Source organism: Hydra viridissima, unplaced genomic scaffold (assembly GCF_058129835.1).
Source record: "Hydra viridissima isolate aposymbiotic clone 2 unplaced genomic scaffold, HvirCarnegie_v1 scaffold_7, whole genome shotgun sequence".
NCBI classification, from domain to species: domain Eukaryota; kingdom Metazoa; phylum Cnidaria; class Hydrozoa; order Anthoathecata; family Hydridae; genus Hydra; species Hydra viridissima.
Window position 1 is genome coordinate 1,567,492 of NW_028324306.1, and position 24,011 is coordinate 1,591,502.

Genomic DNA, 24,011 nt, shown 5'->3' on the forward strand with positions numbered 1-24,011 from the left:
CTCGGCTTTTAGAGTAATAGATAGCTTACGTTTTTGACTGCTTTTCCTGGATTAAATGGTTTTTTTTCCCTCACGATTGTTAGGTCCTCTGTAACACTCTGAGAGCTCAGTAAATATGGATATTTTTGGTTACAATTTGCAGAAATGCATCATTTTTATTTTCACGTTTTAAATTTTTGAATAAAATTTCAAGTTTTTGAAAAATTTCAGCGGGTTGTTAATTTTGATTAAATTACAGATCAGTTTAGAAAGAGACAATATAGGGAGGTTTTTCTGGAGCTATTTAAGAGAACAAACCTTAAAATAAAAAAAGATAAGCAGAGTAACTTGAAAACTTTTAAACACATATTTTAAACCTATTTACTTTGCCCAAGCATTTTTCAAAGGAGCGTTTCGTATTCCGTTGGAAGAATTGAAAGAATAGTTTTTTTTAATTACGGCAACAGGTAATGCTGGGAAACTTTCTTTGTGAGATTCCATGTGAGAAAGCGCTTGATCTTGCGGAAAAACATTTCCACACTCCGGACATTTACTCTCAATAATGATTTGCTCTTCTTTTTCCATTACATTTTGAGCTTTCCATTGATTTTTGCTTGTGTAATCTGCATTAGAAAGTCCCTTAGATTGCTTTGCTAAAACTTTAATGTTATTGTGGGCAATCAAAAGTTCTTGCCGTTTTTGCTCATCGGGCAATAAAGCCACCAATTCTGAAAAAACGTATTTAATGTTGTCTCCTAAAAGATCGGAAATCTCTTGGTAGTACTTATCGGATGTGACAAGACCACGTCGAAAATCACCTGACAAGTCTTTAAACACGCTTAAACTGAGATCATCTAAGTGCACTTTGAGCGTACTCAATAGATTAAGATTTCTCTCTAAATGTAGCTTTTGTTTCATTTCGTCTGAGTCACTAGAAAACTTTACAGATAAACCTGGAGGAGCAGATTTATTTTGAATAAACGTTTTGGGAGGGTCAAGACCAGGCGGATATTTACTCGAAGATTTTATGGTCTGTGAATTATTTTCAACTACAACCTGTTTTATGGTCTGTGAATTATTTTCAACTACAACCTGTTTTATGGCCTGTGAATTATTTTCAACTACAACCTGTTTTGGAGTGCTTAAACCTGGAGGGCGCTTTTTTTTAGCTCCATTCATATTCTCTGTTTTAACAATATCTACTAACAGTTTTTGATTTTGAGAATTAGTAGGTACAGCTTGGTTAGCTAGAGAATTCAAAGAAGGAAAATCTTCATTCGCTTTTTCTACTTCTTCTCTCTGCTTTGACCACTTACCAGTTGATTTTTTCTTAGATTTTACGGGCATACTCAAAATAGACGTGCACGGAGCGGTGTACTTGTTCGTGGCAGCTATTTCGATATTACCTAACTTAATTGGAGCACCAAGTGCGGGAAATGCCTCGTCGTGTTTCTCTTTAAAACTCTTCGTAGGTTGAAATGGTACAAATGATGAACCTGGCAAAGAAGGGAAATCAGATTCCACTTTTAAAGCATTGTTGTCGATTCTAATTGCGGAAAGATTCTCGTTTTTCTCTTTTACTTTCACCGTTGACTCAACGGTAACTTTGCTCGCTGTTTCATTAGATTGTTTGTTGATATGTTCTGGCATACCAATAACGCCATCATTCTCGTTCGCTTGGCGATAATCGCTGCGTGATGTAGACTCTACTAGAGAAACACTGGGAGATGCATTGGGAGGATCGTCGCCTAAAGAAAACGACCTAAAGAAATTGAAACTTTTAGTGTAGATATAACAAAAAACAAGAATTTTTTCAAAGGAAAATGGTACCAAAGATGACGGAAACAAGAGTTTTTATTTCTAGAAATGAAGATTTTATTTAGCTATCTTACTGTTATCTATTTTAATCTAAGATATCAGTTTTTTCACGTCCATTGACAAAAAATGGAAGAAAAATTAAGAAAATCGAACGTTGAAAAACCTACTAAGAAACCGAATGATGAACAACTTACTGGGTTTTCGAACTTTCTTGAGATTTACTCTTTTCTTGGTGATTGGTCCGAACTTCAATATTCTTCCTTTCTTTTAGTACGTCATCATACTCGTACCCAATCTTTTCAATTGAACTTGAAGCAAAATCTTGTCTCGAACTTGATAACCCCTTTCTAGTTTTCTTACTTTCTTCGCGATTTACATCTTCGTAATCGCTGCCATTTACGAGATTGGAATACTGCTGGCGTCTTTCATATCTAAACAATAAATTAAGGCCTCCAAGTTAAAAAAAAAAAAAAAAAAAAAAAAAAGAGAAAAGAAAATGATTCAAAAAAGAAGGACCTTCTATTTGCTTTATCTGGAGTTCGCTATGCGTCTGGATTATTGTTTGTTAACAGTGATATGAGACATTTAATAATTCTTTTCTTATAAAAATTACTTTGCAGTAAAATTTGTATTTAAAATAAAAAATCACGACATACAAACAAGCTTGAAGGAACAAAAATTATAATCATTAATTTGACAGATGACAAATGAAACAGAGATATGTTTACTGCAACGATGATTATAATGCCAGTTGCAGTAAACATATAACTGTGACCTATAACTATATCTCTGACTGTGGGATACTCAGCCTACCGAATATCTATCTCAACCTTTCTTGCTTCTTTTGTCTGCAATTTATTCATCTTCTTGGCATGCTGCGCTAACTTGTGTGCTTGATAATCTATCTTATCCCTGAATACAGATGTGTATTTCTCATTGACACAATTGCCTAAATGCAATTGTGAGTTAATAAATTTATATATATGCTACACTTTTTAAAAAAGGTAATGATAACCTTTGAATTTTTTTTATTTTTTAAGAGCAAACTCTGTTTTGATAAAAGTTGAAATAAAATGTTACCTTCATCACATAAATAGTGCTGATTTGCAAAATGCCTTCGCAAGTCATCATAGACATCATAGTAGTCTTGTTTACCATCATGCTCACAAAAATGGCACCAAAAATGATTTTTACGCAAATGAAGTAATAAATGATCGTTGTCAAAAAATCTCTCAGAACAAAAGCGACATTCTGGATGACCCCTGTGTGATTTCTCATCTTCATCACCCTCTTTTCTATGTTTTACCAAATCCTTTTTAGAGTAAATTTTCAACTCACACGGGAACAATGATAGGTTTTCTACACAAATATCACACACTTGTTTGTCATGGACTTTGCGCAAATGAGATTTCAAATCTTGGAAAGTTGAAAATATATTATCTTTACTACACAGAACACAAATATTTTCAAGCAGACTGTGAAATTCACTTTGAATCATTTTGTTTTCAAATCTAATTCCATATTTACGATTTCCAGGTAATCTTTGAAGTGGAAATGAACTAAACTTCTTTATTGATTTACTGAAGATAACCTAAAAAATAGATATTGAGGCCGTATAACTTAGCATAGATTTTAGCAAGAGAATTAACAAAGATACTTTTGCATGTTTTATATCTTACATAAGAAACATATCTAAGATATTTATATACTTATGAAACATTTTTGTTTTAGTTTAGAAACTCACAATTTTAGTTAAATTGCTATTGCTGAATAAAGTGATAAATTATTGAAAAAAGCAATAAAATTGATAAAATAATTCTCTGGTTCAATTTGCAATTATTTGCAATCATTACAAATATAATTACAAAACTACACATTAAGCCTGCGTATTAGCTTAATGTATATTTAAAGTTAAATTTAAGTCAAACATTTAGCAAGATATATGATAACTTAATAAAATCTAATGGAAAAATTTCTATGGTTCAAATGTAATTTATTTACTATATGTATGTGTGTGTAAATATACATATATACATATATATAGATAGATGTTTCAATGGCTTCTTGAGAAGGCATTTAGATCTAAGATTAACATACCAGAAGCTAAAATTTTTATTCCAGACACCAGGTTCTATTTGGCCAGCTTTGGTGCCTTTGCAACATAGATAAATGGACATAAACACTTAAAAAAGCCTGTGAAACTGTTGAAGAGAGGAGAAAAAGATTGTTACAGAGAGAAGAACGTAGGTAAAACAATTTCAAGTAAACAAAGTGAGCTAGTCACCATTTGCTTTGCAATATTTGCAATCAGTAATTATACATCATTGTTTTTAATTTTTGTACTGAAAAACTAGTATGAAAGTATGATAATTCCATAAAGTACATGAAGTTGCTCATTCAAGTGGGTAGATCACTGCAAAAAATTTATTTTTGTTCAAAGACAGCTTGTAATTATGTTTAATAAATGTTAATTTCATGGGTGTTCTGCTGGTCAAGCAATGTCATAAAGGGTGTGAACAAGCAACTCTCTACATATTGATGTAATGCCTTTATCAAAAACAAGAAGTTTAGACCCTACATGTATTATACAGATGTGATTGTGAATAAAAGACAAATATTCTTTAAACAAGAAGCCATTTTTATAAAATTACAGCATTAAATCATTGAAAAAACAACAATAATATTTATGATTATAAATATCAGTAGCCAGATAAAAATTAGATATAGTAGATATTGCTTAATATTCTCAACCTAAAATTGTTAACTCTAAAAGTAAAAACCTAGAAATGTATATATGCATATATGTGCATATGTAAGCACATATGTGCTTATAAACATATACATGTAAACATATAGTTAAGTTAGTATACATATACCCATTTAAAATTATATCTTGGTCAAAATAGCACCTATATATAGCAGCTAGTTAAACTAGAAAAAAAACTTACTTGATCCATATCAGCTCTACAGGAGGAGCAGTATACTTGCTTTGATAAAACTCTCATTCGTGCAGAGCACTTGTAGCATATTGGATGGTCACAAGAGCCTACTGCAATGAAGGTTGGAACTTCACAACAAACTGTGCAAATATTATCTTCTGGCAAGGAATGTTTAAGCTCAGAAGCAGGCAATGAATTTTCTGGACCTGATGACATTTTTTTTAAACAATTGCCTCAACTATAAAAGAATATATATATATATATATATATATATATATATATATATATATATATATATATATATATATATATATATATATATATATATTATATATATTAATATATACATATACGACATATAACGACGTGGCTGCGTCGTGCTCTATGTTTCACTTCTTGGTATATCGATTTTTGTTGATAGGTAATCAGTAAAACGTAAAATTCATAAACATATGACGGCCTTCTTCATACCGCGGTCACACATAATAACTTAAGATATATTCAGATATTATGTCATAGATAAAATGTCATATTACGTCAGAGAAAATACACTATTAAAAAATGATTTCAAATGGCCCTTTCAAATGTTGCAATAAAATATCGGTGGTCCTCAATATTGGTCCCAGTCCCTCAACAGTAATTCGTCAGGTAACGTCATATATGAACAGTATTTCGTCAGAATAACTTCGTATATGCATGCTTTAATTTTGAAAATAAGATCTATCATTTCTCGCTAATTTTATCAAAACTTTTGAAAGCTGAAATTAAACTTTAAACTTAGTAAATATATAAAAATTTACGTTATGCCTGCCCAATTTAAAAAGCAAAAATGGATCGTTCTATCCATTTTTGCTTTTTAAATTGGACAGGCATAACGTAAATTTTCGATCCAGCTACTTTTACAGCTTTTTTTTAGATTAAATATCTAAATAAACTTTTATACCGGTTTAAATTTTTAAAAAGCTGTAATAACTTTAAATTTTTTTCCATTTTAGTTTGAATTGATGTTTTCCGAACTTCATTTATCTTATTTTTTGATGTAATTATCGAGGAGTGTATTTAACTCCGTTGTACCGCTTTTTTGTAGCCACTTCACTTTCCATTGAAAAAGTGATATTGAAAATAGATAATGAAAGGGACAGTGCATGTAGGAGACTATTAATAAAGTTGCGATCAAGTTACAACGGCATAAAGTGTACAAATAAGTAATTTTACCCAAATAAAAATATAATATCTAGTATAGGGTAAAACAACTTGCTGTTCGCCATGCGACCTAGTCTTCGCCCCTTGGTCACTAAAAAATATGTAGAGCAAAAACTAATTTCTGGAAAGTTCAGAAATCTTATCTAAAAAAAACTTTGATGTTCTCTTTTTAACTGACGAAAATTTGGCTATCATCTCAGTAAGCACACAACGTTGAAACAACGTTGAAATAACGTTGATCGACGTTGATCAACGTTATTTCAATGTTGTTTCAACGTTGTGTGCTTACTGGGGTAACATTAAAAATAAAGGCACAAAATGTTTTGGGAAAAAAATCTCCTAAAAAATCCTTAATTCTTAATGACGAATTAGAAAAGCTTTCAGATAATCACTCAAAAGACATTAAAAATCAGTAACTGCTTTTGCTCTGTATTTTTTGGAGCAATAACTTTACGTAAAGTGGAATAATTGCTCTGAAAACTCATTCCAAAAGCAATTGCTCATTTTTATTGACACCGCCTATTGTTTATAATCTAATTTTTTTTTTTTTTTTTTCTTTTTTTTTTCAGGGTGATATCAGGATGCAGGAATATCTCATAAACAGAATAAGTGGATGAATTTGAAAGGGTGGGCATGGGGTGGGGGTGGTGATCACTGGAAGCAATATAACCCACATGCGAGTAATTGCCATCAAAATTTTTTTAAAAAAATTACCTTTTTTTGTCTTTGTCATAAAATGTAAACTGCGACATAGGTCAATACGCGTATGGCTCAATTTATTTAAAAATAGCAATATAATTAGCAGTTAAATTTTTGCCAGTCTTCGCCACACCCACTTGCTAGTAATCGCCACCGTTGAATCAATTTTAATTTTTATAATTATTTTTAAATTATGTAATAATTTAATTTTTATAAATCATTACACAACACCATTTTTTTGTATTAAGATTAATTAAAGAAAAAACTAAAGCATATACTTGAACAATGATGATGTATTTTTAAATAAAATCATTAAATAGTGGTCGCCATCATGTAGAAATATTTTTTTATTTTTTGATTAGTAATATTTTACATGTTTATTTTCTACTTTCAGACTTTGTTAATAGGTCTTAAACAACTTTAAAACCAATTTTACATTTAACATTTGGTACCAGGCTACTAAATTTAAACTTGCTACTATTTTATTTAAACTTCAAATATTATATTTAACTAATCAAATTAAAGATTAATAAAAAAAATTGTAGCACATCTAGGATGGCTACTAAAGATGGATATACTGAAGAAGATATAGCGGAGGCTGTTGCGGATGTAAAGAGGTAAGTTTAAACTATATTTGCTTTAACGGAATTTCATTCACAACCTTTGCTATAAGTTCTTACGGCCTAGGTAGCTACATATTTCATTTATTTTTTTTTTAGCTGTCGAAGAAGCTTAACTGCTGTATAAAACCATTATGGTATTTCTAGAACAACCTTGAGGGACAAGACTAGTGGAAAACTCCTTATGGTAAAAAAAATGGGTCCCTGCACTTTTTTAACCGAAGCTGAGGAGCAAGTGTTGGTTAACAATATAATCAGCACACAAAGGAGAGCTCATCATGTCACCAAAAACAACATTATGCCACTTGTGTCCAGTCTATTTTCAGATGAACGTTTGATGGGGGAAATAAAATTCAGATGAACGTTTGATGGGGGATAGGCCTTAAGAATTTGGTAGATCAGGTGAAACGCTTAAACTAGTTTGGATCAGTCTTCCACTAGCATGGCGTCCAGAAGTTCATCCTTGTCATCGTCTTGAAATATGATACCACCATCTGATGTATCAGTTGTTAGAACACCTAAACCAAAGAGAATTGCCATAAGTGCTTCATCATTAGTTGTTGGGTTGTGAATTAGCCTATTTTCATTTTATTTTTCTATATTTCATATAGTCATAAGATTAATTTTTTGATAAACTAACCTAATAGGTATCTACTCCAATAGTAAATAACCTAAATTGTGTTATCCAGAATTTTCTTAGGAAAAGTTAGAACTGTTTCGCAAGAGCTACTTTCTACCTCAGTGATCACTAATGATAAAATTGTTTGCATGCTGGAGCAAATGTATGATAAGAAGAAAAGGCTTGAAGAAGCCATAGAAGAAAGAAAAAATAAACGCTTGGCTGCAGCAGCAGCTAAGAAAAGCAAATTAGTTGTGACAAAGAGGAAGCTAATTTCATCAGCTAAAAGGAAGAATAAGCCTTAAAAAAAAAGCCATTTGTGCAATGCACTTTTGATTCTGGTACGAACATCTTAAAAACACTGGCGGAAGTTCAAAAACGTAGGGTGCCAGTGCCGCCCTTTTTTCAATAATTTATCAAAAAACGACCGAGAAAATAATTTTTATATGGGATTAGGTCGAAAAAATTGGCGAACACTTAATATTTTGTCTCAAGAAATGTTATTCTTAAGCGATATCTCATGAAATCGTTAGACCTATTTTTAACGCGATAATTAAAGTTGATTTGTTAAGCAATATTATAGCTCTAAATTTTTTCTTTTTTTGTTATATTTTGCTATAAAATTACCCTGAAATGATTTCTTTTCTATAGAATTTTTTTAAGAAGGAAATAGCGGAAAGTCCTGCCTTACTTTTTTAAAATATTGTTAACATAAATGTTTTAAATTTGCCCATGAAAAGTTGGAAGCCAAGAAGTATTTAGATAAAGATAAGAAAATTGTATTAAAATATGGTGTCATTGTATTCAACTGTAGTAAATAGTTTTGTTACAATCTGACGCCAGATTCAAAGAACGTGATACTGATTCTTTTTATAGGTCTGTAAATCCTATGAATAGTGGATATCCACTGGATTTATAGATAGTTTTACCAATATGGAAAAATTCTTTTTTGCTATCTAGCATTCTTATTGCAGCAAAAATATATTGTTTTAAACTTTGATTTAACAAAGACATTTTTCATTTGATTGCATTGAAATAATATTCTAAAATATTCTTTTTCAAACGTTGTATTATTTTCCTTTTTTCTTTTTCTTTTTTTTTTTTTTTTTTTTTTTTGTACTTAAAAGCAATTTACTTAAATTAAAAAAGAAATGAAAAATGACAATGTTTGTTATAATCTATAGATTACAATGTATATTAAAATTTATCATTGTTTTTTTTTTTTTTAATTTTGAGCAAATAAAATTGGAAAAAAGAGATATTGCAAAACTCATCAAAACTCTTTCATATATATTAAATTAATTGTTAAAAGTAATTTGTTAAATGCTGAACAATGGAGCATTAAGATAGTGGCTTAATTAAGCTTCGGAAAATAATAACACGGCTTATTTATTTCCATACTTTCATAAATTACTCGGGTTCATATTTAATCGCAATTAAACGAGTTTGATACTCAATTATAAGCAGTAAGTCTATATTTTTTAATATGAATTTATAGTGTAAATTTAAGCTTATGTATTTCAATCGGGCACTTGAAAACACCAATTTAATGAATCGAGTGCATATGCGCAGCGCCGTTATAATGTGGGGAAGTTTTTTTGCTAAATTCAATTTGAGCAGGTTTTACAACAAATTATGTTTGCATTTGTACGCTGGACATACCGGATTGACCGGATTCAGAAAAGCTCTTGCCATTCATGAGCATTTTCAGATTTTAAAAGATTGATATATTGAAATATTATATATCTCGAATATAAAAATGAAATATATTAATTGAAATATATATATCTCTTATATTAAATATATATCTCGATTTGAGAAATACTTTTCCTTACAGTGAAATTTAAATGTTTAATTGTTAAAATGAGAGATTAAGAATAAAAAAAACTGTCTAAATTTTTTCTTTTTTATCTTTTTGTTTTAATAGAGCGACCTGAGGGGTGCACACTTTTTCCTTTCATTTTTCCAATTCTTTTTTTGTTCTCATTTAATATTCTTTGTTACTCCTAACTCCAGTGAAAACAGAACCAATTATATATATTAACTAGATGTCTAACTTCACATAAATTTCGTAAGAAAATGTGAAGCAAGTTTTTGAAGGTTGTAAACCCGGTAGCCGCAGCAAAGAAGAAAAATTTCTGGCGATGTTTTGTTTTATTTTTGCTATTCGTTTTTCCGTAATATCTGTTAACCAATCAGATGCTGATGGCAAAACAAGTTATTATCCAATCATATGCTGGTGGTAAAAAAAGTTTGCTTCACTTTTTTTCGGAAGTTCGGACTTTTTCGGACATAGTTAATATATATTATTGAACAGAACCAAGTCTCGCTCACCTCTAAAACATCTTTTTACACTGATTGGCTTGCCTTTAAAAGATTCCTCGTCGATGACGTTCGGCAATTATGAACAATTATCTCCCAAATTCAATAAATCTTTAACTAGAACATTTACTTTATATAGTTATGGATATATTTTTAAAATAAAAATGTAAAAGCACTTTTTTTTATTCGTTTTTTTTTTTTCCCAATAAAAATATTTTTAATTAGCTACATTTTTTCTTAACAATCTAGTTCTTGTTGCTATAGTTAATATCAACCAAAATGGTAACTTATCTTGATGTAAAAATCAGATTGCTTTGATTATTAAACAAACAAAATAGCAGGATTTTTGTTACAAGTCTTTTATATATATATATATATATATATATATATATATATATATATATATATATATATATATATATATATATATATATATATATATATATATAATATTGCTTTTTCTATTTAGTTATGATTATGATATCTACTATGTAGATAATAAAAGTAAAAAGTTGAATAAGTTGACATATTATTATGAGTGATCTTAATATTGATGGGATAATAAAGCAGTTGAATGATGTTAGAACTACTGGGAAACAGGTATACTTATAAAACATCTATTAAATTACACTGTTGTCTATAGGATAGGTTATAACTTAATGTATATCATAAAGCTAATTAAAAATGTTGATAGTATTTAAGTGTAATATAAATACAAGTATATGCATATAAGTATACATGATATAATGTATACATGTATATATGCATATAAATGTATACATGAATGTAAGCATATGTTAATTGAGTACAGTTATTGAATCACAGTTGTTATTCAATTGTTGTTCTTAATTTTAAATGAATAACTTTGTAATTTTTGGAAAATTACAACATTGAAATATCCATATTTACAGAACTAGTTTATTTTTGAAAAATGTGTACATATTCACAGAACTAGTTTATTTTTGGAAAATTACAATATTGAAATACTCATATTTACAGAACTAGTTTATTTTTGAAAAATGTCTTTTTTAAACTGTTGAGTTTTAAAAATTGTATTATTTAATGTTGTAAATAAACATAAAATATATTCCAATACCTAGAAAGTAATAATTCATTCATATATATAACTTTTTTTTAAACAATTTGTTTTTTACTAGTAAAATAAACAAGTATATAAACTAATACTGAAAGAAAAAAACAATTATTTCATCCACATTACTAAATTAGTAAAATATAAAATATTTCTTTGTAAGACAGCTAAAAAACAGTAAAAAGGTTTAAGGTGCAGAACCTACTGAACCAGTCTGAAAGTCACAAGTATTTGTAAAAATTTAGAGGAGAGCTGTTTACGCATGGATTTAACTTTACAGTTTGTAACTAAACTACAAGCTGTAAATTATCACCCAAAATTACAATTGTTAGCATTAAAAGTGTCCACATACAACTACTATGCAACATGATTTTTGTCTTTAGCTTGTAAGGATTGTATTTCAAGTGCTTATGTCTAAGAACCTTGGTAAAACAGCAATACTCACAATAACTTTGGTTCGGTGAAAAAAGCCTACATAAAGTTTTTGTTTATAAAGATTTAAACAAGCAATTTTATTTTTTTATTCATACAGTTACAACTGTACAATAAAAGTCAAAATCACAAGGTGAGGAGGTTTTCTAAGGTTTTGCCCAAACTTCAAATTATTTTCTTAAATAAACCCCCCAAACAGTATCCTATTATGTTTTCATAATACTGACCAATGTTCCAAGTTCAGTATATTCTTGTGGAATTATTCACTTTGATTTACTAGAGGGAATGTCAAAGATATGGAATTGAGGAGATACTCTGCATCCAATTTGAGAATAACTTTTAATGAGAACCTGTACCAGCTGTTTGTAGTTTTCAGCCTTGTGATTGCCCAGAGAGCCAAAAAACATTGCAATAAAACTATCTTAAATTTTTCTGTTCTCTTTAGCTTCTTGAAGAATTTCTCATACTCTATAATCTTTCTTATTTGTGGTCTGAGTAAGATACCAGTTTCATCTTTGCCTTAAAAACCTTTGGAAAGATATGTTAGAGGTATTTGAAAGTTTCCTGCTCCTTGCTTAGAGCTGTGACATTGTTTGACAAGCCCTGGGTTAATGTGTAGTGGTGGCTGCAACATCTTTCAAGGATATGCAAGTGGTTCCCATTTGACATTACTTTTCCCTACAGGGAATTTGGTTTACTATGGGTGGTCACTTTTTTGATAATGCACTTTAATTTCCCAACTATCTTACAAGTAAATTTTATTTTTTTGAAGGCCCTTAAGGAAAGACACCATTTTGAAGTCTCTAATGAGCTTATATATACTTCAAGGTATTTAACAACATTTTGACATTGTAGTCCTTTTTCAAGTGCAAAAATAAGCAATAGGGAAAGATGGGTATGTTATGATGTAAGGTTTAAACTGTGCTTGAATTTGCATTATCTCCCTTTCCCTCTGATGTGCTAAACTCTGCTGAAGATATTTGATTCCTATTTGGAGGGATGAGAATGAGGAACTCAAAACAATTCAATTATCAAAATTAACTAATTTTTAGAACATGGGTTACAAATCTGAAAAGAAATCTGATGATCTGAAATGAAATGATCCTATCACATGAATTTTTATTTAATGGTTTTATTTGTACTGGGATTTTCTCAAAAAATTTTTATTTTATTTTATTATCTTTTTTTTTTCTTGTTGATATTTTAGGCTCAGTTGTCAGAAACAAAAATTCGACAGTTATGCACTATATCACGTGAAATTTTTCTGGAAGACTGCAATTTGCTTGAAATAAGTGCACCTGTTCATATATTTGGTGATATACATGGCCAGTTTGAAGATTTATTGAGACATTTTGATGTTATAGGTACACCTGACACTGAACGTTGTCTTTTCCTTGGTGACTATGTTGATAGGTAATATTATGCTAGAATTGAAATCAATTCATTTTATTTGGCTTTTAAACTAAAAATCAAAATCTCACTTTATATCATTAAGTATGTAATAATTGTGTGATTTTTAGGGGCAAATTTTCAATAGAAACAATATGTCTTCTACTTTGTTATAAAATCAAGCATCCAAAGAGCATGTTTTTACTTAGAGGAAACCATGAGTGTGCCAGCATAAATAGGTAAATGCAAGCATCTCTAAAAGTTACAATTTTTTTTAGTTAAATATTTAATACTTGTAGTTGAAATTTGTAAATAGCTTCCTTTAGTGACTTCTTTGTAAATTTACGTTAAAGGATCTATGGTTTTTATGATGAATGCAAGCGACGTTACAATATCAAGTTGTGGAAGATTTTTACAGACTGTTTTAATTGTCTCCCAATAGGTTATCATTTTCTTCTTTTTAAATCTCACCTTTTTAAATTTTCCAGTTTTTTCACAATTTTTGTATTTTATTTCAAGCTGCAATTGTTGAAAACACCATCTTTTGTGTCCATGGCGGACTCTCTCCAGATTTGACTGACCTTGATCAGGTGATTTAATTTGCATTTTTTTGTTGAGTGTGTGTTAAAGGATAGAAAAGAGCATAGAAAGAGTGTTAGTATAAAATTGAGTAAAACTTTTTTTTTATGAGAAATTAGTGTAATTGTATGCAATCCCCAGTTTATACTTACATAATACAGCAAAACTTAATTAATAAAATTAAAAAAATAATATGAAAAAAGTTCTCTCACTTTGAAATACCAGTAAAACTTGTTAGCGACATTTGAGCAAAGTTTAATTTTTCCATATTGAGAGATTTTACAAAAATGAATAGCTTCAAACACGTTTTTTAGTCACCCAAAATTTTTCACCCAAATACAAGTAGAGAACATAAGACTGGTTAAGAGAGGATTTAACGCGTTGAGAGTGGAAAAAAATCTGCAAAAGCAAAACTACAATAGTTCTTTGTTAATTATTGATCAACTCCAAACATACTTTACTCCCAAGTGTTCGTATGAAGTTGTATACACACAAGAATAAAGCTAATCAAACTAAATCTTGAGCAAAAGTTCATGAGCAAAGTTCATGAAGAAAATATGAAGTTAAGTCAAGTGTAATGTCAAAGCTATTAAAAACCACCCAAACATACCCAAATGGATATAATTAAAATGATCAGTGAGAGAACATATTTGATAAATATTGGTGACAGAAATGTGGGATTTAAACATGGAAGAGTGGGATTTAAGCATGGAAGGAAATCAATGTGATCAGGTTAAAAACACCCTCACAAATCTGAACTGATTTAAAACTTTAATTTTTTAGTTCTGAATCTTAATTTGGAGAAGTATTAACATCAACCATTTAACTATAAATATTATTCTATATGCTTGCGTTACGAAAAGTTTGCAGATATTTGTTTATATGTAAATATATTTGTTCATATGTTAATCCATTTGTTTATATGTAAATATATTTGAAACATTTTTATTTTTGTGAAAATGCTTGCATGTTTTGAAAAATCTTTTAACAAACAATTATTTTTTCAAAAGATTAGGCATATGAACCGACCCATGGATATTCCTGATCATGGTATTGCAGTAGATCTACTGTGGTCTGATCCAGATGAGGTTTAAGCTTTAAGACATTCATTTTACCTGTTTTTATTTTATACCATGATGTCAAAGAATTAAAAAATTTTTATTTGTTTTTAAAAATAAACATAAGTATGTATTTACTTATAAATTTACTTATTTATTTTTTTAATACAGTAGTTGTATTAGTCATTCTTCTGCAGAAGAAGTTTTTTTAAGAAAGTTGTTTATATATGATCAATAAATTTCATGACATTAAATGTAATTAAAAGTATTTTGCCAAAATTTTGGATCTATTCAGTATAAAATTGTTTTGTTTTAATTTCTATTTTAGGATATAACTGGCTGGGGTGAAAATGATCGTGGTGTGTCATGGACATTTGGTGGAGATATAGTTCAGAGTTTCTTGAAAAAAAATAATTTCAGTTTAGTTGCACGGGCACACCAGGTATATAGTTCACTAGACATTTTTTTTTTTAATGCATGAAGTCAAGAAGTTTTCTCTGAATACTCTTCTGCATTAGAAAATCACCCTGATATATTATTACATTATATTACATATCATTATATTATATATCATTATATACTATAATATTATATTATATAGCACAACTACTGTTGTAAGGAAATCCTGTTTTTTATTGGGTACTCATTTTCTTTCACCTATGAAAACCACTAAAAAGAAACTTTAAAATTTAACATATCAGATTTTTATTTGCTAGAATTGTATTTTATTATTTAATATTTTAGTATATTTGATTAAAATAATTTATTTCATTGGATTAAAAATAAGAAATTTTGAAACAAAAAAACAGTATTTGCATGAAGTTTAGTTTGTTGTTTTAATTTAAAGAAAAATGTTGTTAAAAGTAATTGTTTGCTTGCGTACATTTTTGCGCTGCCCAAAAAAATTTGTAAAGAATGGTTTAAATAATTTTGAAACTATGATTTTGATTTGAAATATGAAGAAGTTTGAAGAATCAAAAACATTATTAGACAAAGATCTATATTAAACACATAAAAAGTATTTAGAGTCATTAAATGCTATCCACTTTGACTTGAAAGAAATGTAATGAAAAGTGTTCAAGCAAAAGCAGAAAAGTAACACATTTTGCATAGAGTTTTTACTCTAGATGAATATGTGTTCATTACAACAATCAAAAGAGGAAAAAAACCATGAAGTCAGGACAGCCACCAAAATTAACACATAAACAGAATATTTGTGGAATATTCTGTTTAGGTGTTGATGTTCATGGAATATTCTGTTAAGAATACATATTGCACATTTGATGGAATTATAAAGGCATGGTGTGCTATGAGCTGATGTAAAGAAACAGTCACAATCATTCGCTGCTAAGAACAATTAGTTGATATGAGTCAAACGCTCAAATAAAAGCATTAAAAAAAGATACAAGAATGAAAATTTTTGTAACATAGTTTTAGACCACAGCTTGCAATACCACTCAAGAAAAAGCTAGAAGTGTTTGAATGGGAAATTGTCCTCCACCTACTATGCTTGTTCCATCAGACGTTCATTAATTTTGATTGATACAACATGACCTTTACAATCAGCATAGCTCTGATAAAGATTGGTTTGATAACAGAGTTGCTTCCAAAGCACTTCTTTTCTTCTATAGTTGAATCCATTTATTATACGCAAATGGGTAAATTTTAACTGTGGCAAGTTAAAATGAAAAAAAGACATTTATTGTTTTACAAAATAACAAAACTTGTTCAAGTACACAATATATAGTATTATATATTACATATAGTATTTAAATAATTGTCTGCCAAAAACATTCTGTATCGCAATCTATCAGTAAGTGAACTCTAATTTACTTTTATTTATCAGGTCGTTGAGGATGGGTATCAATTTTTTCAGAAGAGAAAGGTTTTAAAATTTTCTGTTTAAAATTGATTCAACATGGTTATATAAAATATGTGATGTTGCATGCTTGATCGTTATATGTTTTACAGAAGTATTGCAATTTACCTTCGTGAAAGAGTAAAAATGTATTAAACCAAATTTTATTTACAGTTGGTTACATTATTCAGTGCACCAAACTATTGTGGTGAATTCGATAATGCTGCTGCTGTCATGTCTGTGTCTTCCGAGTTGCTGTGTTCTTTTAGCATTACGAAAGTATTTCTTTTTTTTTGTGTGTGTGTGTGTGTGTGTGTGTGTGTGTGTGTGTTTATTTTCTTTCGAAAAAAATTCACTTTGTTAAATAATAATGCGGTTCTGTTACATTCTGTTGCGGCTCTTGTTATTATCTTTGTGTCCTATCCGATATTATGTTATAAACTGTCTGGAAGACCATCATACCTTATCTATATTATCTATAGAGTATAGACAATTTTGAAGTGTATACTTGATGCATACAATTCATTCATAATAAAATTTCTGATATTGTGACTTATGAAAATTATATAAAGAAGACGGTTATGATTAATTTTTAGCCGAAATCGGTGTTGGCGTTTGAAGAAGAGATGAAAAAGCTTAAAAAATGATGAAAAAACTTAAAAAATGATGAAAAAATATGGAAGAGGCATAACTTTAAAAAATCATCAAAATATTTTAAGGGATGGCTTTATCTTAAAAAATTTATTTTGTAAATGTAAAAAGGTTGTATATTTTTGTTAATTTTATTCAGTTAAAGAATTATTTTTTCCCTTTAAGGAGATGCATTTGAAATTATTTGTTATTTATATCATATATGTACATACGTATGGTTTTGTATGTTTAAAAGGATTTATAGTTTATTTTATGTTAATAGGTTGAATATATGGTTTCCATTGGTTTTCGTTCTTTTTTTCTTTGTCATCTCTCACATAAGAATTTTTTTTTTTAAGAAATTTGGTAAAGTTTTCACAGAAGCTTTTTCCGCACGGAGTACCATATATGAAACAATTTGAATTTAAGAATAGTATGTTCACACGCGCTATGACTTTAACAATATATTTTAATGGGATATTTTGCTAACGATTTATTTCAATGTATAACCATGAAATTCGCCAATCTTTTTTTAAAGACAAGATTTTATTTCTAAATCAACTAAATGGCGAATGGAGACGCTATACGCTTAAAAAAAAAAAATTCATGCATTAAGGGGTTAAGTTCTAAATTTGCTGTTTTACTTCGTATCATGATATTTCCACAAAATTTACATTAACAAGCATAGATTTACAAGTTAGCATGAAAAAATCTTAGCAAAAAAAAAAAGAAATTTTTCTCAATGTTCCGCTTTTCTTTTTTTCTTTTTTTTTTCTGTGCAGGTTTTTTAATGTAAAGTGATAAAGACCGAAATATTTTGGTTCCTTTAAAAAAAAATCGCGTTTTTTTAAAAAAAAGAGTAATTATTTTGACTATATCCATTCACTAGCTGCGATGATTATTTAGCTATCATTACTCTATAGGGGATTTACTAATTCATCCTTCTGCTGCGCGTTTAGAAGACTTTTGTACCACTGAGTGTATCTATCAATTAAGCTTCCCCAAGTTTTTGCGATGAATTCCTTTTGGGACAGTTTTTTTTTTCTGTGCACAAGGTACTTACGGTCTTCGAAAAAAATCATTTTCCCGCGTAAAATTTTTCTTGCATTTGATATTTGCTTTGCCGTTTCTCTCCAATATTTTAAATCTTTCGAAATGTCGAAATTCTCACCGTTGTTTTCTTCAGTTAAACTATCTATTTTATTATTGGCATCATCTGTTTCTTTGTTAAGCTCGCCGTTGCCGGAATATTCAATGACTTTAGCGTGGTTGCTCTCAACTTCCTCTCCAAGCACTGATTTCAAAAGCAAATATAGCAGGAAATAATAGCGAATATACAATTGGCAAACACAATTTTTGCTAAAGATTATGAAAGCCTATGGAAAGTAGAAACAGCATGTAGTAATCGAGAAATTGCATGTAGTAATCGAGAAATTACCTTTAAAATAATCTTGAAGTTTGTTAATAAAATCTTTTTTACAATTTTTCTTTTTCGTAGTTGCTAATCTTAATTCTTTTTGCAGCTGGTCAATTGTGTAGAGTGTGTCGGGATCTTCGATTTGACAAATAGATTTATTTTTATGATCGCTCAAACATTTCTCCACATCTTTTAAATTGCAATCTACTTTAACATTTTTTAAAGTGCCGAGCTGCAATGCACAATTCCAATGCAAAGACCTTTCGCACTCTAAAATTACAAATATTGCAAGAAGTAAAATTTTGATCACAGAAAAATTTAAGAGATACACAGGTATCTAAGATAACGCCATAGTTATAAAAAATATTCGCTGTAAATTAAAAATACTATAACAATTATTGAACAAGCGTTTAAATTGATGACGTAAATGGTAACATTTTTAAATTAATGACGTAAATGGTAACTTAAACACAATAACCTAACGTTTCCTTTAAGAAAAGCAACTTTTAGGTATTAATTTTTTAGCATGTTCCCGGTAATACCATTTATACATTTTATGTTTGCACTCCACAGTTTACTTTCCGCCTTTTTCAGCAGCTTCTTTAAGCAAAGGAAGTAGAAAGAATGTTGTCTTATTGGTTTAAACCTCTTTTAGTAACTGAAGTGTTTCCAGCCTTTAGAACTTTTATTATAAAATAAGTAAGAAACTGACCATTTGTAAACAACTTTCTTACGGCATGCAAAACAATTTTTTGTGTGAAATCGATCGAAAAACTTTATCAACTGACCGTTAAGTCATAGGAAATCGCTATTAAAAAAAGAATTGTTTTTGATAATTCTTTAACTAGCTTACACACAGCATTAATAGGCTTATATTTTTAAGCTGTATTTTTCGCATACGATGTATGTTTTAATGTATAAACATACCTAATATCCATACTTTTTTTCATTACATTTGTAATACGTCGTTTTTTACAACGGTGTTTTTCCCACAAAGCTTATATATGAAAAACGTTTTTCTTTTGAAATGCATAAAAATAAATTCAGCTGTAGCAAAGGTAAAACCTTTGAAGGTAAACTATATGACTTGCTTATGTAGTTTATAATAAACAACTTGTTCAAAACTATATCATACTAAAATTTTATCTTTTAGCATTTTCCAATAACTAATTTCAGAAATAATTTTAAAAGTTTTTAATATTTCATGAGTCTGAAAAATTTATTTTGCTTCAGATATCTATGTACGGGATGGTATTGAATGTGTTGCAAAACCTGATATAACAGAAAATTCTGAAGTAATCAGAAAGTACTCAGATTATTTTCCATGCCATCAATTTAGTAGAAGAAGTTGTCCAGTTAAATAATCATGCGCTTACCACTCATTTTTTTGTAGGAAGGCTCGTTCGTAGGTATCTCTTGATTGTAATTTAAATGAGGATTGAGCTTCAGAAATTCCAGAGATCCATCTTGATCACGAGATCCATCTTTAACACGATCGGTAATTGATCCTACCACTAATAATAACAATAACAGAAAGTTCTTGAACAACATCATTTAGGATTTTCAACGATACTTGAACGTTGCGTCGAATAACGTTATTTTCTAAAAATATACTCTGCCAAATTTAAAAGCTAAAACAGTACAGCTACAACAGTATAAACTTTCCTTCGTCAGACTAAACAGCAAATAATGACTTCAATGCAACTCACTACAAAAAGCTACCACAAAATTGTTCTTCTGATGGTCAAAAATCTTCTAAAATAAAAAAAAAAAAAAAATTCGTGCTTATAAAAACTTTTGGGAACTTAAAATCAAATTTCATTTATTCGGATTTTTTTTTCGTTAAGATAAGGGTTAGGGTTTTTTTTTCTATGTAATGTTAAAAAAGTAAAGTTAGTTTAAAGCATTTAATGAAAATTGCTCTTGGAGTGAATTTCTTTGCCAGGAAGTTTAATATTACTTTGTTAACAATTGGTTGGTTATCGCTCACTACATGATGTAAATTACGGAACAACTTTCTTCTTCCATTATTTTCTGAAGTGAAATCTATTTTCAAAGAATATTAAAGCTAAAAAAGCATTGTTGAAATTCTAAATCAGCAGTCGATTCCTACAAAAAAAGAAAATTAACCTACTTAAAAACCAAAAAATACTGTTCTTGGTTGAAGTCTAACTCAATGTGCAACTCATATTCTAAATAATTTTTTTTTTTTCTTTTTTTTTAAAGTAATTAATTGATTTTGATGTCCTGTAAAGATTTCCCATACATCCGGCATTTGGAAATCTCATAAAGCAACTTTAACACATATGCGCATGATCACTCACAACACACACTTGTAAATGTCGTTAATTAGGATAACAGAAGCATTATAACTTCTAAGCGTTTGAAGTTTGATGCGAAATTTTAAATTCCTTTTTGCATGAAAACCTTGTCAAGTATTATTTCTTTGAATTATAACCAATCAAACAGCTGACATTGGGAATTTTGTTAGCGGTTTGTTTAGCGGTAAAATTCGGCATCTAGATTGTTCTTTCTTTTGGTCCGAATTTCCGCGTTTCTTTTGGCAGATTTGAAATTTGAAGATGGACTGTTAATTAAACGTCTTTGATAAAAAATAGAAATAATCAATATCTCGAATAACAATTTAAAATTGATTCATGTATTTTGAATATCCTATGATAGAACCGCCAATCATAGAACATTCAAAGCAACCAAAGATTCTCTAAAATGATGCACTGATGTATCAATATTCTTTTAAAACTCAAATAAGCTACCATGCTACTTATTATGTTTTCACTTCCTGATACAAGCAAATATCTAATATTAATTAGTATAATATATGCTTGCTTGTAATATTGACATTTTCTATGCAATAAAATAAAACTTTCATTTGGTAGCAAAATACTAAATAAGAATACGTTCTGATGTTGACGTTCTGGAGCATTGAGACATTATTCATCGAAGTATAAAAATAGACTGCTTCATCAACAACAAGTCTTTCAGTATTTGAATCTCTACATCTGAAATAATACTCAAACTAGGATTTACATGAAGAAATTAAATTAATAGATTATTTGAAAACCAGTCCTTCGTCTGTCAAAATGCGTGAGTATCAATTGAATATGAATTAAATTTAAGGATATTGGAAGGTTGGTAGGGCTGTTTGAAGACTATTATTTTCCTACTTTAATAAATTCTAATTTCAATGATCACAGTTGACACTAAAAAGTGTCAGTTGCGTTCATCAGAAGTTAGAATTTAGGAAAGTAAGAAAATTTACCCACTTCTTAAAATTCGATTTTTGGCGCCTCAAAATGGATTTGCCTGACGTCGAGTCAGCCAATCTATACTAGCGGTTAGAGTCTCCAAATCTCAGCCGATGGTTAGTACAGATTAAGTCCCCCTTAGGTATAAAGGTTCTTTCAAAAAAATTTTTCAAACATGTAAAACAAATAGAAGTAGAGTCAACTAGAAGAAGTTCGTTTACCGTAAATAGATATTATGTAATTTTAGAATTAAATTGTAGTTTTTACAGAAACCCTGGCATTTTGTTAAAGAACAACAGAAAAGCTTAAGAAGAACAAGGAGGAGAAAATGAAAGTTAAGAATAAGAATGTATTCACAATATTTAAATCAACAATTTTTTTTATTGTTAATAAAATATCGGTAGCAGATGATTCTAAAATAAGAAAAACATAAAATAAAGATTTTTTTTTTCATTTAAAAAGTAATGACAAAAAAACAGACAGCAAGACAAAAAGAGACAGCGAGATCAAATAGCTATGAAAACCACCTTGAAAAAAGTCTTCTGAAATAGGAAAAGAAAATAATTTCTCAAAGAAGTGAATAGGAAAACTGTTTTATGATTTCCACGCCTCAAAGCCAAAATAAAATCCTTCAATTAAATACGCATAAATAAAATTAAATCCTCCACCTGAATGAACATCTTCATAAAAATACCTGTAAGAGACTTCAGTTTTGCAGTTAGCAACATAAAATTTTTACAGCTAATGTTCTGAGTTTATTATAACTTAGTATTAGCTTTTTTTCTATTTTTCTTCTAATTTTCTCGTATTTATCTAACTTAACTAAAAAGTTTGAATCACTCGTTAAAAAATTTTATTTGTTATCAGGATTCTGGCAACATCATCGTCTGCGGTATATCTACCATTGAAGCGATTAGTAATCTCAGTATGTGCTGATGCGATGTGTGGTGTATATTTTTATTATCTTTTATCTGAATTTGCTCCCGTTATCCATCGGAAATTTGCGGAAGTTACAGCTTTATTTTTACTTTTTGTTTACTTTTTGTTTCTTTAGCAGTTTTAATTATTGTTTATAACAGTTAAAAGAAAAATTCGCATTTAAATTTTCTTTTAGTCGCTGGTTTTCTCTTCGAGTAATTTTTAAACACCCTGTCACCAAAAAACGTTTTTTTTTAATGTTTTTCCGTGGATTACGTGCAATTTATACAAAAAAAAGCGGATAAAGTGTAACTTGGTGTTTGAAAATGAGTTTATCTCCATCATTCAATGCAAGTTGCAGCAGCGTGTCATATAAAAGAAATAAAAGAAAATTTAGGAACGCTGTTTACAACAGTTCATGTTGCACTGTAAACTTCTGGATTTATAAAGCTTTTTAAAATAATTTTAAAAAATACTCATAAAAAATTCATCCTTGAGATTTACTTTGGCTTTTTAAAAATTGCATTGATATCGGTGCTTGCATAAAAAAAGAAATTTAGTAGCTATTAATTGCTTTTTAATATTATTTATTATTATTATTATTATTATTATTATTATTATTATTATTATTATTATTATTATTATTATTATTATTATTATTATTATTATTATTATTATTATTATTATTATTATTATTATTATTATTATTATTATTATTATTATTAATTGTTGGCTTTTAAATTTTTTTTCTTATTTTATTTGTTGTTGTTTTAGTTTACAAATGTTATTATATTTGTACGTTAGTAATAATATTTAGTAAAATATCAAATTATGCCTTTTTTAAATAAAAATTGCGGAAAATAGGAAATTAAAAAGTAATTACACATTAAGAGTCATCCAATCAAATTAAGGTTTTAAAAAAACAATTTTGGCTTTTGAATATAACGTGTTTTCTTTTATGGATTATATTGAGAGCGAACAGAAATCAACAATATTAAACGCTAAATCATGCCTCAAATTATCTTTTGGATTAACAATAATATCGAATGACCTCAAAAGCTTCTTTAAATTATTTGTAATGTATAAGCACCTCCTTCGCATAGGAACAGACAGGATGAAAACATATATATACAGTAGGACCAATTGAAATATCAAGACAAATAACGTTTAAATAT

At 28.9% G+C, this 24,011-nt stretch overlaps 3 protein-coding genes and 1 long non-coding RNA gene across 10 annotated transcripts in view; 2 read left to right on the plus strand and 2 right to left on the minus strand.

Annotated features, from left to right (window-relative positions):
* Positions 1-323: 323 nt before the first annotated feature.
* LOC145184630 (putative sodium-coupled neutral amino acid transporter 10) overlaps positions 324-24,011 on the minus strand; it is a 175,894-nt gene continuing 152,206 nt past the window's right edge. The window contains exons 2-6 of one of the 2 annotated variants that reach the window (XM_090092240.1): positions 4,746-4,972; positions 2,878-3,388; positions 2,611-2,746; positions 1,992-2,228; positions 324-1,741 (exon numbers count right to left, since the gene is read on the minus strand). In XM_090092240.1, coding sequence (XP_089948366.1) covers positions 361-1,741; positions 1,992-2,228; positions 2,611-2,746; positions 2,878-3,388; positions 4,746-4,952 — 2,472 coding nt within the window. In that variant the 5' untranslated portion in view covers positions 4,953-4,972 and the 3' untranslated portion in view covers positions 324-360. Of the gene's footprint in view, positions 1,742-1,991; positions 2,229-2,610; positions 2,747-2,877; positions 3,389-4,745; positions 4,973-24,011 lie in introns of those variants that run through there. The other variant, XM_090092242.1, reaches the window with a different exon arrangement.
* LOC145184765 (serine/threonine-protein phosphatase alpha-2 isoform-like) lies at positions 10,657-17,541 on the plus strand. Its single transcript, XM_090092253.1, has 10 exons — positions 10,657-10,799; positions 12,929-13,134; positions 13,242-13,349; positions 13,464-13,552; positions 13,630-13,700; positions 14,700-14,777; positions 15,076-15,189; positions 16,594-16,632; positions 16,780-16,884; positions 17,202-17,541. Exons 1-10 carry the CDS (start codon positions 10,734-10,736, stop codon positions 17,250-17,252), a joined length of 927 nt encoding a protein of 308 aa, XP_089948379.1. The 5' UTR covers positions 10,657-10,733; the 3' UTR covers positions 17,253-17,541.
* LOC145184767 (uncharacterized) lies at positions 17,847-22,836 on the minus strand. Of its 5 annotated transcripts, XM_090092258.1 has the most exons (6): positions 20,787-20,808; positions 20,613-20,698; positions 20,362-20,407; positions 20,029-20,254; positions 18,674-18,922; positions 17,847-18,529 (listed from the first exon to the last, which is right to left on the minus strand). In XM_090092258.1, exons 4-6 carry the CDS (start codon positions 20,204-20,206, stop codon positions 18,153-18,155), a joined length of 804 nt encoding a protein of 267 aa, XP_089948384.1. In that variant the 5' UTR covers positions 20,207-20,254; positions 20,362-20,407; positions 20,613-20,698; positions 20,787-20,808; the 3' UTR covers positions 17,847-18,152. The 5 variants fall into 5 exon arrangements, with proteins under 5 accessions (XP_089948384.1, XP_089948385.1, XP_089948383.1 ...); XM_090092259.1 differs by lacking the exons at positions 20,613-20,698; positions 20,787-20,808 and adding an exon at positions 22,613-22,836; XM_090092257.1 differs by lacking the exon at positions 20,613-20,698 and having other exon boundaries at positions 20,787-21,491.
* Positions 21,638-23,031, plus strand: LOC149885548 (uncharacterized). 2 transcript variants are annotated; one of them, XR_016453919.1, is made up of 2 exons: positions 21,638-21,757; positions 22,786-23,031. It is a non-coding gene; the product is annotated as an uncharacterized LOC149885548 (long non-coding RNA). The 2 variants fall into 2 exon arrangements; XR_016453920.1 differs by lacking the exon at positions 21,638-21,757 and adding an exon at positions 22,394-22,614.

What these genes read in the sequence shown, in the direction of transcription:
- LOC145184765 (XM_090092253.1), top strand. Translation starts at nt 10,734, where the DNA reads ATGAGTGATCTTAATATTGATGGGATAATAAAGCAGTTGAATGATGTT. An exon ending in TTTTAATTGTCTCCCAATAG is followed by an intron (nt 13,553 to 13,629) that starts GTTATCATTTTC and finishes TTTTATTTCAAG; the next exon opens with CTGCAATTGTTGAAAACACC. An exon ending in TGTGGTCTGATCCAGATGAG is followed by an intron (nt 14,778 to 15,075) that starts GTTTAAGCTTTA and finishes TTTCTATTTTAG; the next exon opens with GATATAACTGGCTGGGGTGA.
- LOC145184767 (XM_090092259.1), bottom strand. Translation starts at nt 20,206, where the DNA reads ATGATGTTGTTCAAGAACTTTCTGTTATTGTTATTATTAGTGGTAGGA. An exon ending in TTCCTACAAAAAAATGAGTG is followed by an intron (nt 18,923 to 20,028) that starts GTAAGCGCATGA and finishes TTGTAATTTTAG; the next exon opens with AGTGCGAAAGGTCTTTGCAT. An exon ending in ACTTCAAGATTATTTTAAAG is followed by an intron (nt 18,530 to 18,673) that starts GTAATTTCTCGA and finishes TTTTGAAATCAG; the next exon opens with TGCTTGGAGAGGAAGTTGAG.